This window comes from Aythya ferina (genome assembly GCF_964211825.1).
Source record: "Aythya ferina genome assembly, chromosome: 16".
Lineage (NCBI taxonomy): Eukaryota > Metazoa > Chordata > Aves > Anseriformes > Anatidae > Aythya > Aythya ferina.
The window spans coordinates 7,639,052-7,654,367 of NC_140315.1; the positions used below are offsets into that span (position 1 = coordinate 7,639,052).

Genomic DNA, 15,316 nt, shown 5'->3' on the forward strand with positions numbered 1-15,316 from the left:
GGTAGTAACATCCAATTTTGGTACCATCCCTGCTAAGAAGGTGTATGTAAAAATGCATTAAAATGACTTCTTACACTGGTTTTAAGCTCCAAACACCTCTTGTGGAGTCACCAACTCAAGGGATGAAAAACACCTGGGAGGCTATGGATATGGTAGAGTCTGTGCAGATCCTCTGAATCGAGCATCCTGTCTTTTTTTGTATTACTGGGCTCTTCAACTTAGTATGATCTTCCAAATATCCTTACACAGTCAAAACCAATTGCTCATTGTATGTGATCTCCAAAAATAAATGCATGCTGTACTACACAGAGTGATAAAAGGATATGTAGTATCTTCTCCTATAGAGTTGCAGCTACTAAGGAACGCATTCAGGCCAATACCAGCAGTGAAATAACTTGCAGCTGAGAACAGTCAATCATGCACTGTGTATGAGGACAGAGATGCTTTATGCTACCTGTTGGACAAAAGATGAGTGTATTTCTTTTGCCTTCATTGTGGTCTGGTCCTGTAAGTGTCTGTGTGTGAAACGGTCCTTGAAGTCAATGAGCCTTTAATGCTGTTGGTTAATATTAGGTATCTATCAGCATTTTATCTTGCTGTGAGTGTAAAATACTGGCTTAGAACAATGAAGTAGAGTTCCTGGAGCCATCCCAATGACTTCTTAAAGTAGTTTCCCGTCAGTATATGGGGTATAAAATTATCCCAGCATTGATGGAGGCGTGAGACTGGTCCTAGCAGCCTTGAAGAGGAGTTCAGATATCCCTGCAGAAAGCATCAAAGTAAATGCCAGGCCACATATTGTAGAGTAACAAGAAGAATTTTTATTATTGCTTTTTTTTCCCTTTTGTATTTTCCTTACCATTTTGATCAGATGTACGTTGTTTATAACCCCTAGTTTACTGGCCCCAAATATCATTACAGCGTCTGCACTATGATATATGTTTGGTTGTTACCCTTTTAATGGATAAAAAAAGATTTAAGTACTTCATTCTGTTGCATTTTGACAGCTGTTAGCCATCATTTTTCCATTCACCTGCATTTAGCAATCCCATAAAGGGAGGCAATCTTAGAACTAACAAGAGCTGGGCACTGCAAGGTGATAATTCTGTATCACTTTGGCCTATAAATACCTGACAGGCTTTGCGCTGAGTCAGCAGTCTGTAACAAAGTGGCAGCCATGCCCTTTTATCTGTGTGAGTGTTTCACAGCAATTGGACTATCAGCCCCTGCAGTGAAAATCCATAGTATCGATCAGGCTATTTCTCCACTGTAATTCTTTTGTAGGAAATCCCTGATGACAAATTTTATCTGCACCACTTTTTGATCGCTGGTTTGATGTAAGCGATCTCCAAGGGCAGAGTTAAGCTCCTGGCCGTTCCACATTATCAAGCACTAGCTTTATTTACTGAAACTACAGTTGTGGTCACCAACAAAAATAAAAAGTGAGAGAGAAAGGAGGAGGCAGAGGAGGACAAAAATTAGTAGTGAAACAATATTTCAAAATGCAGAAGTGAAGGGGAAAAAACAGTTGCATCAGCTATTTGATTGTTAAATGTAAGTTATAAAAGCATGTGACGCATTTATAAACACATAAATAGTAGAAATATGTTTTGATAAAAATGTCTACATGATGTAGGGCTGTGTTGCAAAAGTGGAATGGTTTTGGACCTGATCCTGCAAGCATTTGATCATATGAATGATCCCACCGGTCATACTAGGACTTCACTGCTAAAAAAGGGCCATGTACATAAGCAGAAAAAAAAAAAAAAAGTTCTCTTTTCAAAGTGATAAATATACCTTCTGAGCTGTTTCACTTGTACTTATTGCAGTATGTCTTGGGCCACACACAAGACTTTTCTACAATGTTAAGACTGCATGTTTTTTCAGTAGTCTTGAGGGGTCTGGAGGTGGTTGAGATGTGCATTCAGAAGATAAGATACAAATCTCTTGTTTAAAAGTTTGACATGGTAGAAACTAGTATTAGTGATACCACCCTGTGGATTAGTTTAGGCTCTCTGAAGTCAAAATTTTGACTTGAAAATCCTACAAATGGAAATCTATGAATGTCCAGCTACCTGTGTTAAGACTAAGAAGCATAGGACATTACAGAACACAGAAAATATTGTTAATGTGGATTCAGGATTTATTCCACCTGTGATTTGAATGTGGGTTATTGTCTTAGCAGCGTTCTTATTCCTTGAACACCATAAATTTCTAATTTTTCAGTTATTGATGAATGAACCCTTTCCTCCTGTGCTCTGAGGGAAGTTTTCTCACTGATAGTTGTTGGGGTACTAGGTCGGTGTTACTTGTCATGACTTTGCAAAGATGTTTTCTTTTTACCTAAGTAATGCAGCATGAGGCAGTGAAATAGTGCCTCATAATTGTATTTATAGCCCTGAGTCATTGACATATCCAAAACCTAGCTTGTAAGTCTACCTCCAGTTTGTTTTTTTTTCACCCAAAGCATGTTAAAAACAAAACTAAAAATATGTTGCATAGCAATGAGTTCTCCATCAAGAAAATATCTGTTTGGATTGCTGGACTCCTGCATACTGCTATGTCACTCTGCTAAAATTCAGTTGCCTGGTAAATGTGTATCTAAAGATATATGTTTACTGAGCAACATATTATCAGAATAGGCATGGAGACATTCTAATTTCATGACTACACCTTTGAAAATTTGTCTGATTAATACTGAGAGGAATACTTCTATGTGAAGGGAATAGTAAATATTACCCACTTGAATGAGTTTTCAGTAGATGATGTGAAATACTCTGTCCATTCAAAACCCTATCCTGAAGTAATATTTTTTTTTATTTCAGCAATAACTCTGATTAAATAAATTAATACATGATTAATACAAATTAAAATTATATGGGAGTAACTATTTTGGCTTTATATGCGGTTGAATATGTTTAAAGTTTCAGTAAGTTCAATCTATGAAAGCAGAATCATGAAACGCGAAAGAGACAAAAAGATTTTCAGGGGGAATCAAAAGTGTTTCAGAATCAATGAAATCCTTTATTTAGGTTTTATGGACTACATATCTTCACCTGAGATTTTTGTGATAATATAGTGAACAAAATTCAAAGCATATTGTTTAGCCTAATGTCTGTTGTAATTGCTGAATTATCATAAATCCCAAACACACTGCACAACAGTTTTCTGAATTATCACAGAGTAATCATTCATACTTTCATATGGCCATGAATGCAGTTTTGCCTTGCACTTAAAAGGTTAGCATATCTATGACTGGACTGACCAATGTAAGATCTAATTCATTAATTACCGTTATAAGTTCCAACCTTGATTTATAATAAGGCATTTCTAGTGCAGTTGCCTCCAGGTTCCTCATAGTACCAAAAAGAGAAAGTCTCTTGGGTAGTGCTAACCCACAGAATGTCCCTGTAGGTTAATGTCATCTCTGAGGTACAGATGACATACCTGAAAGAGAATGTGACACAGATTGTTTATAAATTATTTTGATTTATTTTATGTTTTATCTTTAAATTTATTCCTGGTGAAAAGTACTAAATTGACATCAGTAACGACTCCTTTTGTGTGTGTGTGGTATAGACAGGTGTTCAGTAAGACCACCAACCCATGTCACTTAAACTACTGAACAGCCATCAAGTAATAATAACTTCCAATTACTACTAACCTGAGCTGGAGTTGAACCAGTGACCTTGAAATACTCTCTATCCCATTAACAGTTCCCTAAGCCATCCAGTCCCCTGGTGTTTGATTGTTCTGAATACAACAAAAGAGCTTTCCTTCATTTTTCTTTATTTCATTTTTTAAAACTGCTTAAAATTAGGGGTGGATAGGTATCGAAATACTCAATTTACAGTTTCTCTGTATCTCTAATACCACATCTAGAACAGCTTTCATTTTCACTGAGAATGCCTCCCGCTGAAAAGAAATTCTCTTTTCTCAGTCCTTGATGCCTTGTCTGTCACTGACGTATTTTGCACACCTAGATCTCAAGAATCAGTAAAAGCTGCCATGCATCTGCCTTGCATTACATTACACTATGGTCTCAGACTCGCATGTTGAGTCCTTGTATGTCCTCTCTGTTATGTTAAAAGTGTATTAAAAGCAGACCAAATAATGAGAAATGATAAATTAAGTGTTAATTCCTGTTTGTGAAATACCTGTCATTAGAGTTTTCTTAACTGTTTTTTTTCTTTTTTTATTCCTTTTTTTTTTTTTTTTAATCCATGCTCAGAGACAGGTACTTGAATATTTTGTATTTTTCCTAGGTCAAACAGCATGCTGGTGTGTTAGATCCCAGCCTCAGTAGTGCTCCTTGTACCACAGCAAGTGCTTGCAGGGAGGGAGTGGGCACCACGGCCAGGGCTGTGCTTGCCTGTTGGTGTGGCTTGGCCTTGCCTTGTGTGTTCAGGTGGGTGACTTGCTAATGGTAGAAGCAAGGGCAGCAGAACCTTCATACTTGCCCATTAAAAAATAAACACTCTGTAGCATCCACCCAGCTGTAAGGTTTTGCCAGTTCATTTACACTTTTACGATCTAAAATAGTTTCAGCTGCAGCACTTTGGTGTACCTTTGTGACACCTTCTGTGAAGAAAAGGTGTCAGTTCATTATGGTTTTTAACCCACCACCTGCTTGTCTTGTATCTGCATTAAGAGATCTAGTGATATTGCTGGAAACTTTCATCCCACACTTTCTTCTCCAAATTTCTAGTGCTTTGGGGCAAATTCAGTGTTTTCATTAACATTTAAGATAAATCTGGAAAGACCACAGACATTAATGCAGATTACAGGCCAGAAATGCTAAGCAGTAACAGCTTCCTTTGATCTGCTGAGATATGTCACTTGTAAATACTTTGCACTCCTGAAAATCAGCCCTGTGCAGCCCTTGTCCAGATAAATGGGGAATTCGGCCATCAAAGTCCTGGTAAGCCCCGCGCTGCTGAGCACATGTATACTACAGTCCATTTCCATACCCTGTCATTTGGGTTTGATTCTAGACTGATACAGGGGGGGGGGGAAAGTACATTTTGACAGGAATGAGCAGGCCAATATCCACCTCACACCTGAACGTGGTGTTGGTCTCTGGTAAGCAGGTCCCTCTTTGAGGAATTTGTTCCAGGATATGTTTGCATCTCACACTGCCATGTTCTCCCTTTGAAAATGCACCAGCAGCATGTGCCCTCTTTCACCACATAGGAGGAGGTAAGCAGGTGTCTTTTACATAATAATTCCTCCTTACAGTACTTGCCCAGCAAGCAGCAGACCTGAGCTGAACTGCTTTAACACAGGTGATTGAAATACATCAGGGCTCCCCCCTAGAAGAACATCCTCCCCCTTCAAACTTTACATTTTGCACAGAACAAGGGCAGTTTCTGGTTTTCCTTATGAATTTGTGCTACTTTGCAGGAAAAACAATAATAATAATAAATTTTAAAAAAATTAAAAAAAAAAAAGTGGGATTTATAACACCAGAAGGAAACCTAAGAGAAGTTTCACAGGCAGGGTACACACCTTGGAAAAAGACCTTCTGAGGGTTTGGGTCACTCTTCCAAGAACTGTGTTTTATTCAGTGGTTCTTTACTGTGAAATGTAGAATCATTCTTTGGAATCATTCCCCTGGATAGGACGGAAACCACAATTTCTTTTTCAACAACCTCCCATCTTCATCTCCCCCTTTATTAGTCAAGTGAAACCTGTGATGAAAACTACCCTTTCTTTCCAAGTCATTTACTGTCTGGCCCTGATGGCACTTTCCAGAGGGAGGGAGTTAAACCTGGATCCCCATCTCTGCCTGAGCATGCATTGATGCTGTTATCAAGTTTAAAATAATAATAAATAAAAGAACTTAAGCCCCCCAAAAAAATGTCAGGGATAGTTTTGGACAGAGGATCTTAAAGCAGGCAGAGAGCACGAAAGACAGGAATATGATTCTTAAGGGCAGGATTTAAGACTCATTCATGTCCTTATTATTTTCTCCTTGTCTGGACTTCTGCTCTTCCATCATGGTACTAGTTTTGGCCCCGTTCTCAGGGGTCTTGTACACACCATATACTTTACAGTATACTTAAGTGCCTAACCAATATATGATTTTACTAGAATAGCCTCAATTTAGGCTTCAAAATTGAATCCTTTCTTCACAAGCACATTAAGAGCAGCAAGGTAAAATTCTAAGCACAATACGTGGAAAGTTATTCACTCTGGAATTTACAGCTGGGGCTTGCTGTTCACATAGAGGTCTCTGATTTACCCCTGAAAAGGGAAACAACGCTAATACAGACAGGGTTTGGAAAGTAAGATGTTTCTTTCCCTGCACCAGACTTGTCATCCTGTGGGTGTTTCTGGCTACATGTAACCTTTGACTACAATTTTAATATGAGACAACAAAGTAGATCCAGTTTGGTCAGGTCTAAATAAATACATTCTCAGAGGTTGCTTTACCTTGGCATTTTGTATGAGAGAAAGTTGTTCCTTTAAGCACGAGGACACTTAGCTGGAGCAAAACAAAGCTTTTACAGCAAATTTGTCTTCCAATAAAATTACACTGATGAGTTAGGGTTTGTTTGGTTTTTGTTTGGTTTTTGTTTGTTTTCATTTAATACACAGATGATATTAATTGTAATTGTAAACTATGTCAGATTTCCTCAGACCTGTCTTCCAACCATCAGGCAAAAATAGTCCAATGTCAAGTTACCAAAGTCCCCCAGCTGCCGGAAATTCCACTTCCCATCTCCAAGTGTTTTTCTTTACCACAAAATAACAAGCAAGTCTCTGTGTGTTTGTATCAGCCCCGAAAGTGCTGTCTGTAAAAGTCATGTCATAACCTCAATCAATCACTCACCATTGGCCAACACTTCAGTAGATGATCCAGAAATACTACTTATTGGGATTATACTTCAGGAAATAACATATTGCTGGCTGACAGTAGCAGCAAAATACTTTATAAAGAGGTCAAAAAAAACAAAGTTTTCCAAGTAGTTTCCTTCTGTAGCTTCTGGGGCTGAATCTATTTACGCACCCCTAAGTATATGTCACAAAGCACTTGGAAACTGGGTGGCAGGAAGAGCTCTTAGGACTATTTAGTGCCATGAATATATACAACCACTGATGGCAACTACTTTTCAGTATTCCTTATCTTTCCCAAAGTAGTGCTGAACTTCACAGCAGAGCTACAGAGACAGCACCAAGGACTGAGTGCTATAGAGGGTGACGGAAGCAGGGTACATTGACGCAGGAAGGAAGTAGGGTGATGCTGATCACTGTAAATACAGCAGCTCAACACAGAGGGGGATGAATCCTTCATGTTGCCATGCTGAAGTGGTCCTTGGTCAGTCTTCTGCCTCCCTGTGATCCTACAGACAGTCACCAATGTTAGAGTACATGGGGAGTACCTGAGAGCAGCAAATCTACAGCTGCTCATTGGAATCACTTTTCTGGAACTATTTCCCTCAAAAATCCATTTCAGAGAGGGCTTTAATGTGGATCTCTGAAGCCTGGAAGTTAAGTAACAGTTGTGGGCTGTAATTATTAACCTAAATTAGCTATTACTATTTTTTTTTCCCTAGAAGTAAATTCCTAGATGTAGATATTTATTAATTTCTTTCACTTGCTCAGAAATATGCATATTACATTTTCTGGATGTCAGCATAGTTCACTCATTAATCAATCTGTTCTGTACTACCAAAATGCCACTGACCATTTAGACCCATGAAGAATGCAACCTGTAGATTTCGAGTCTGCCCTTTCTTAGACTGGATATTCAAAATTTATGGATCTGCCAGTCAAGATATAATAAAATGCAGAAACATGCTTGTAAAAAGAAATGTGATATTTACTGTTCAGCCATGTAATATCTTCTACTTATACATGTCCCTTGAGGATAACTTGATGTTATTGGAAGTGTAGTTTTCTTAGGCATGCTCCATTTTCTTCTTTCAGGTTCTCTTCTTCCTTTTTGTCATTTTCTCTTTCTTAGAACTCCTTTGGAAAGTGTCAGCCCTTGAAAAAAGTAGCATTGTAATAGTAGAAATGCGTAGTGTTTGAAACGTAATAGCAGACTTATTTTAAATAATTTGAAATATAAAGCTGAAGAGCAATTTAGAATTATTATATTTAAGATCACTGAAGATTCAGACTTCAGTTCTTACTTATGCCAAAGCCAGTCTGAACAGACTATATGCATTTCTGTGATTGCAAAAGCAACATAACTAAAATCAGAATTGGGGCCTTCCGGTGTTTTTCTGATGGTTTAAGCCAGTAGATAGGGTTCTGGCTCTGTTTCCCAGCAAACTTTGGGAATTACAGATGTATCACTAAAAGGTAAGTGGTTTAAATGAGGTTGAATAACTGTACCCAAACTGGAATACAGTTCTGAATATAAAATCCTCATTCTGTCTCTGCTACTCAAGCATCCTATACATATAGGAGCCATGAGATCTCTGATGTCATATCTGTCTGTATATGTAAGTCTGTCTGTGTACGCACATCATATTCCACATATTACACTGATGAAAGGATGCCAACTTCAGGTCTTAGAGGAAGCCAACACTGTGTTTTTTGTGATACTCAGTAAAACTGATTGTCATTTGATAATGCCTGTTGGTGAAAGAATATAGAATACACCCTGCTACATGCTGTAACTTTAGGTCTCCCTGCTTTTATCACTTTACTTGCTTTTATGATGTGTGCAGTGAAAAAAGCCTCTTGTGAATGAAAGTCTAGCTTTCACTGCAAGGGTTATTAAATGTGGAGAAGCAGTACAGTCCCCTCTGTTACATATAAAAGGTGTTGCTTATGTGGTCAACCAGCTGGGGAGCAGTATGGGACTGCCTTCTCACCACGAAGCCAGTCTCCATAAAAATTTACATAATAGTTTGGGGAAATCCCTGTGATGGGCCAAACAAGATGAAGTAGATCCGCTATGACTTGAAGCACTACTACCCAACACTATAATCTGGAGAAGATGTAATTGCTCTTCCAGCATCCACAAAGGACTACACCGTATGCCAGATTCATTTCATGAATTTCTTTTCTCATTGCCTTAAGCACAATTACAAATACATTATGCAGTGTGAATTTTCACCCTTTTTTAGCATTCAGCGGTTCTGTGAAACACAGTCCTTTCCCCTTAGTATGCTGGGTTGAAATTAGTGCATTCCCCAAATATCCTGCTGCCTGTGCCATCCCACCGTGACCCAAAGAGGAGATGCTACAACCAAACCTTTCCCCTGATGGGGTTTAGTCAATCACATCCACAATATCTTCTGACCTCAGCTTTCACAGAGGTCAGGAATCCAAGTCTGCCGCTGATCCCAGGTCAGTGCACAATGAGTTGCTGCCAGCCTCTGAGTGATAATAAGCTCTTGATTTTCAACTGGGGGAACAGTATGATGCACAAACAGAAACAAAGTCAGACCCATTTGGTTATTGGAAAGGACATATGCTTCTCCCTCCTCCTAGAGGGCTTCGACTGTTCATTAGATTGCATCCTTTTATGTATATTTTTGGCAGAAAGGCATTGCACATCACCAGGCGTTGTGCTCAACTTCAGCGTGGTGCAGAACATGACACGGTGTGTTGGCATCTCCTGCATAAAACAGATTTTGACAGAAATTTAGAAAAAGTTGCCTATGGATTGAGAGGCAGTGATCAGTTCTGACAGCGTCCTGCTCAACTCAATATTATCTCTGAACCGCCTGGAACAAAATGCCAGCGTGCAGTGCATTTCTTCCCAAAGTTCAAGAGGGTAGATGTAAACACAGGCCGTAAAAGACCTGCATGTCTTGAGCTTGTAGGGGTCGTAATTCTTTCCAGCAAAGTTACCTTTCCTGTTTCTATGAATTACTCTTACATTCTTGTAAGAGATACGGTTTGAGGTATTTATGGTGCATTCAATTCTGCTATCATTGATTTACTGGACTAAACCTGCTCCAGGATATGATGTAAAGCCCCTAATTCCAAAAAACTCTTACATCTCAGCGAGAACAGCATTTTCTGCCCTGTTGCCCTCCAGCAGATGACCAACGGAGATAAACAGAGGGCACTCCACTCTCAGTTGCAATGTGCTTGGTGATGTGAAGGAATCAATCAGACAAAAGCAGATTATTAGAGTGTCTGAGAGAGATCAAACATTGCTGGCATCTTCACCCACACACGGTTGATTTACAGGCAAGCTGATAAAGTGCTGCAGCTCACTGTCAGAAGTACATGACAGCTCCTCTAGCTCTATGGATAAATTATTGCTGAAGCCCATGATAACATTTCTCCACCTAGCAACCAAACATAACAGGATGTGGCTTTTAGTACTAGGAGCCAGAATGATACAAAGAGAAAACACAGAAACTCTTCAAGCAGTGAGGTAGCGCACGAAGAAAGGAAGGCATGAATAGATTTTCACACAAATGCACACGCGCACGTTGTGTATATCTATATCAGCTCTGCCTGCATAAAATCAGCGTTGTGTTACAGCTGTGTATTTGAAAATACACATGCCAAAACGTACATAATTGGTGCAGGCAGTTGCTGCAGATGCGGGGTGGCAGTGATGGTAATCATGCAAGTGAACACACATGCAAACTGAAACTTAGGGCTATGGGAAGAGTACTTTGGATGTCTGTGACTGTACAGCTGGCATATACACCCAAGGCTGAACTACACAGGAGCATAAATACATATATGAAAAGCAGTAGGTATTTTCTTTTACTTGGAAAAGTGCTAATGATAGGAAACCAGCAAATGAACTGGACTTTAAATAACCCTATCTTGCTTTTTTTTTTTTTTTTAAAAAAGGGGGCAAATCAAAATAGTCTGATTATTCAGAAGACAATGTTAAAGAAAGCTGTAAATCAAATGCTTTGTTTTTGTCTAATAACTTATAAGATAATAAGAAATATAATCTGCTAAATATTATATCATGGCTATTTAGACATTGGTATTGCTCTCAAAAATTAAGTTGGGTTAATTAGAACATGTACTGTATGCCTATAAAGGACTAAATCAGGCTCTGTCTCAGGAGCCACACGTGAGTGCTTTTCAAAAACTGAATGTGACCCTGACAACTTAAAATGTAAAGTATATTGAAAGTACTTGCTAGTTAGAGATTCTGCTGCCTCCGAAGCTCTTTTAACAGGGTTGTTTTGTTTTGTTTTTCATTATTTTTAAAGGTCTTTCCTTATTTAAAAATATTTTTTCTTTAATACTTTAACAGAAATCAACCCACAGAACAGTACGAAAATGAATATGGAAACACCAGTATGAAAGAAATCAGGACCCGTTTATCTGCTGTGTTCTGCCAAATGAACAATCAGAAAATGTGTGTGTTTTTTTTTTCTCCTCATGGCTTTTGCAGTTACAAGAATTTAGGAAAAGTGAGAGGTAAGTGAGAAATTCTGAGATGCAAAAAATGTAAGTTGATGGTATCCCTTATGTAATTCTTCATATTTGTTAGTTTGTCATATTAAGGACTCAGCACTACTTATATTAAGTAAACTTAGTATTGTTTATCTGCAAAATAAGATCTAAGACCAATTCACATTTGTACTTTTTGATTGAGTGTCTTTAGTCATTGCTGTGATTGAGAGTAGTGCCAGCAAGCAAGCTTGCAAGTTGGCTGAATTAACCATTTGCACCTGTACAACTGCATTAGTTGCACACACCCTTATGAAAGTATGGACCTGACTGGAGTGTTTTCCTTATTAATAAGTATGTTTTTTGGCTGGATTATTTGAAGTACATCATGCCTTTCTATCACTGGAGGTTAAGTGCAAGGGGGGGAACCTGTATTTTCATCACATTTTAAAATCTCCATCTAATTTTAACACGCACTACATGGACTTGCAGACACATTACAGATCAGTTTCTGCTGGACCTCATGGGGAGGATTTAACAGTGCAACTCCTATAAAAGCTAACAGAAATTGCATGGCTTAATCCTTGCATGCTGCATTGAAAAATTACCCATAAATATTTCACCATTATGTTTTATTATTACAGTCAAATTTGTTTTATGTACTTATTATTTAAGGGATAATAGGGCAGGTGTCCCATTTTATGAGGCAATAATCTGGTTCACGTTGGCTCCATAGTTTATCCCTACCAGTGAGCTGCATTATCGCCAAGGGACATGGGGAGCCTGTCTTATTATAGTAATAATAGTACCTTACATTTCTACAGCACCTTTCCTCTAGAATGATCCTAAAGCACTTTACAAATCCTATTAGATTTTTGACAACTGGGGTCATCTCAAGGATTATTTCAATAATGCCTTTTCTGGAGTCAGGATAGAAACCAGACTTTAGACCATCCAGACAGCCTCTCTTGAATCTCTGAAAACGTTTGCTGTTTATACATCTCTTGCTCAGCTGGCTGGGTGTACACATGCAGAGGAAGAGGTTCAAGATATTGATGGATGTCCTGGGCTGTAGGACTGGAGGTTCACATACGCTGGAAGTTGAATGCAATGCTCTTGTAACTCAGATGTCTTGTAAATGTCTCTTTGTAAGCTACATCAGCAACAGCTCTCTGAGGAGAGGTTGTGTGAGCTGGACTGCAGGCGTGCAGAGACAGCCCTCACATTTATTGGAAGGTTTGCTTGAAACCGGATCAAAGGGGAGTGATTCCAACCCCTTTGTTAGGTAATGTTCCTCTTCCAGATGATTTAGATTACGTATCCTCAATCTGGCCATGAGGATAGTTAATGTTAGTACCCTTCTGGTAGATGCAGGTGCTGCTGACAAAGAAAATCATCCTACTCTCTTCCATACAGCTTGGTTTTGCATTGGTTTGGTTTTGCATTTTGTAACAGCTATGTTTAAGTTTGGGTTAGGCTGCTGTTATTTTTCCTGAATACTAGTTTCCTAATACTAGTGACAAGCTAAGGTATGAAAGTGAAATTGCCTTACAGCCAGAAGTGTCTGCGTGTGCCTGTTCCCAGCTGCCGTTTATGAGCCTGTTCCACATGAAGTCCTGGTTAGGCTCTGAATAACATTATCTAATGTATGTGCCTTGTGTGCCCAGCCCTTTGGCTAATATTGTGTGCCACAGTCACAAAGTATGGCATCACTGAATATTTCAAGCCTCTGCATGACTTCAGAGCTTGTGACTGCAGTGGTTCCTCTCAGATACAGCCTGCCCTAGGGAAAGGAGTTGCCACACTGAGATTAGCCTTGTATTTTATCAGAAGTAAGAAAGGGATTTACCTATAAATGTTGTGGCTTTTTGCTTTTTTCAGATCCTTCTCTTCTACATTTTTTTTCTTTCTTCTGTTCTCTTTCTTCAGCTATAAATCCAGAAAGGTAAATTCTTTTATGTTTTGCTGCAATATGAGTATCTAATCATTTTCTGTAATAGAAGTATTTTATTTCTACTTGAAATTTGAAGCCCACCATGATTAAGTTGCATATTCTTTGGTTGAATAATATAGATAAGGCTGAGATATTGGCTGTCTTACCATCCCACAGTCACAAGGGCACTAGCTACTCAGAGACAGTTACTCATTCCTCCTGTAACCAAAATTCCAGGCTGACATGAGAAACCTTAGCAACTGACACCTCACTGAAAATGCCAGATTTCCAGGCTAAATTATAATTATATAAATTTACAATTTGAATCTTCTCCACACCAAAAAATAAATAAATAAATAAATAATAAAATAAAATCCAAAGTTTCGTTTGCTTGTGTCTTGTATGATTCTATGATTCAGCATTTTCAGAATATACCATTTTTTTAGTATTGGAGGAAAAAAGGATTGGCTTCTACTATCTTCAAAGAGTTGACCAACCAGATTTTTAAAATATTAGTGCATAACTGAGTTAGTGGTTGCTTAAAAGGATTTTTATTGGCTCCTACCTGTGTTTTTGAGTACCTAAACACCTCAGAATGTTTCCTTATAGCAATTCACTCAGGATAAAATACTTCAGCATTGTGGCTAAGGGATAGTGCTTTCATTAGATCTATCATCCATTCACAAAATATAGCTCTGTGCGACATTTACATCAGTAAAACAAATCATACTATGCCTCAACTTTCCCCCATTAGTAACTGAATGGATGTCTTGCCTCACCCAGGCAACAGGATATGTCAAAAGTTCATTGGATTTACGGATAACAAATCACTAGCTATCTTTCAAGCATTGTGCAAATTATCAAACATTATTTTATGTCACAGAGTGAGCTGACTAGGCCATGATTCAGGCATGTGCTGAAGCACCTTGTTGACTTCACCATCTAAATATCTAAAATGTGTATTTAGAATGCAAAAAAGAGATATGCTTTTCTTCTCTGGAACAATGTGTAGGAGATTAGTTCCTTATCTCACGCCTTTTTTTGTTTCTTTTTTTCTTTGATTTTTTTTCTTATTACAAAATTTCAGGTTTTCATAACTTCAAGTTGACATTGCAAGAACAAAAAAGTTGCATGTATCTCATTATAATGAAATATTAACATTTCTAACATTTCCTAACACCACCACTGTAAACTAAACAGTGGAATGAAAATATCTATGATAAAAGTGGAGCCTAGAGACATTTAATGTGAATGCGTTTCAGGGGTAGCTCAGGATTTGTTTGGGGAATGTATAGAAGATTATAGAAAATTGGTTCAATTATGCCCTCAATTACAATGTGTAAAGTCATTGTACCCTCCAACTGATGGTAGAATTGGGACCAAGCATATATTGAGAAATATGAAGTAGGTTTTATGTTGATTTCATATTTTCTGCCCATGTATCATGTTCTATGGTACTGTCTGTTATTAATGTGAGACAGTTATTCTTTGTTATCCAACTGTTATTTTTTGAAATAATAACCCCGACAGAGCCTGGAGGGTATGTCTCACGAATACCCACATTACAATGCTTTACTGACTGGTAAAGGTCCCACACCTAGAGGAAACAATGTGTTTTTATGCCACATCCAAGTCCAGGTGTTCAAACTCTGTTGAAACCTCTATTACACACAAATGGCAGAACTATAAAAGCAACGGACATGTCTCCTTTTCTCAGAAAACAGCCACTACACAGGCAGTAACGTACAAGCACTTCTTGTGCTACCCTGCCCCTAGTGCCAATATCCCTTAACCTCCTTGTCTGGAGCAGTCACCTCTGAGCAAGCCAGTCTTTTTAATCTCCAACGACCATTCAAATCCAGCTGCCAATGAAGGTGTGCCACGAGTCGTTTTGCTGGTTTTGTAGGATGGTTTTCTGCTTCATTAGACACTTCTGAGCAACTGTTATTAATAGTCATGGAAATCTCAGCTGTGCTAGGAGACTGGCTACGATGAAGGTGATAGGAACTTGACAAACACTGAGGTTTTTGTTAGTGCTCACGT

General features: G+C 38.5%; 1 protein-coding gene across 5 annotated transcripts in view; it reads left to right on the forward strand.

The window, feature by feature from the left end:
* Nucleotides 1-15,316, forward strand: part of LOC311445542 (uncharacterized protein) — a 260,556-nt gene that overhangs the window by 187,007 nt on the left and 58,233 nt on the right. For all 5 annotated transcript variants that reach the window (XR_014698497.1, XM_084537772.1, XM_084537773.1 and 2 more), the window contains one exon: nt 11,201-11,367. Coding sequence is in view for 4 of the 5 variants with exons in the window: in XM_084537772.1 (XP_084393898.1) it covers nt 11,201-11,367 (167 nt within the window). In the remaining variant the exon portion in view is untranslated. The remainder of the gene's footprint in view (nt 1-11,200; nt 11,368-15,316) is intronic.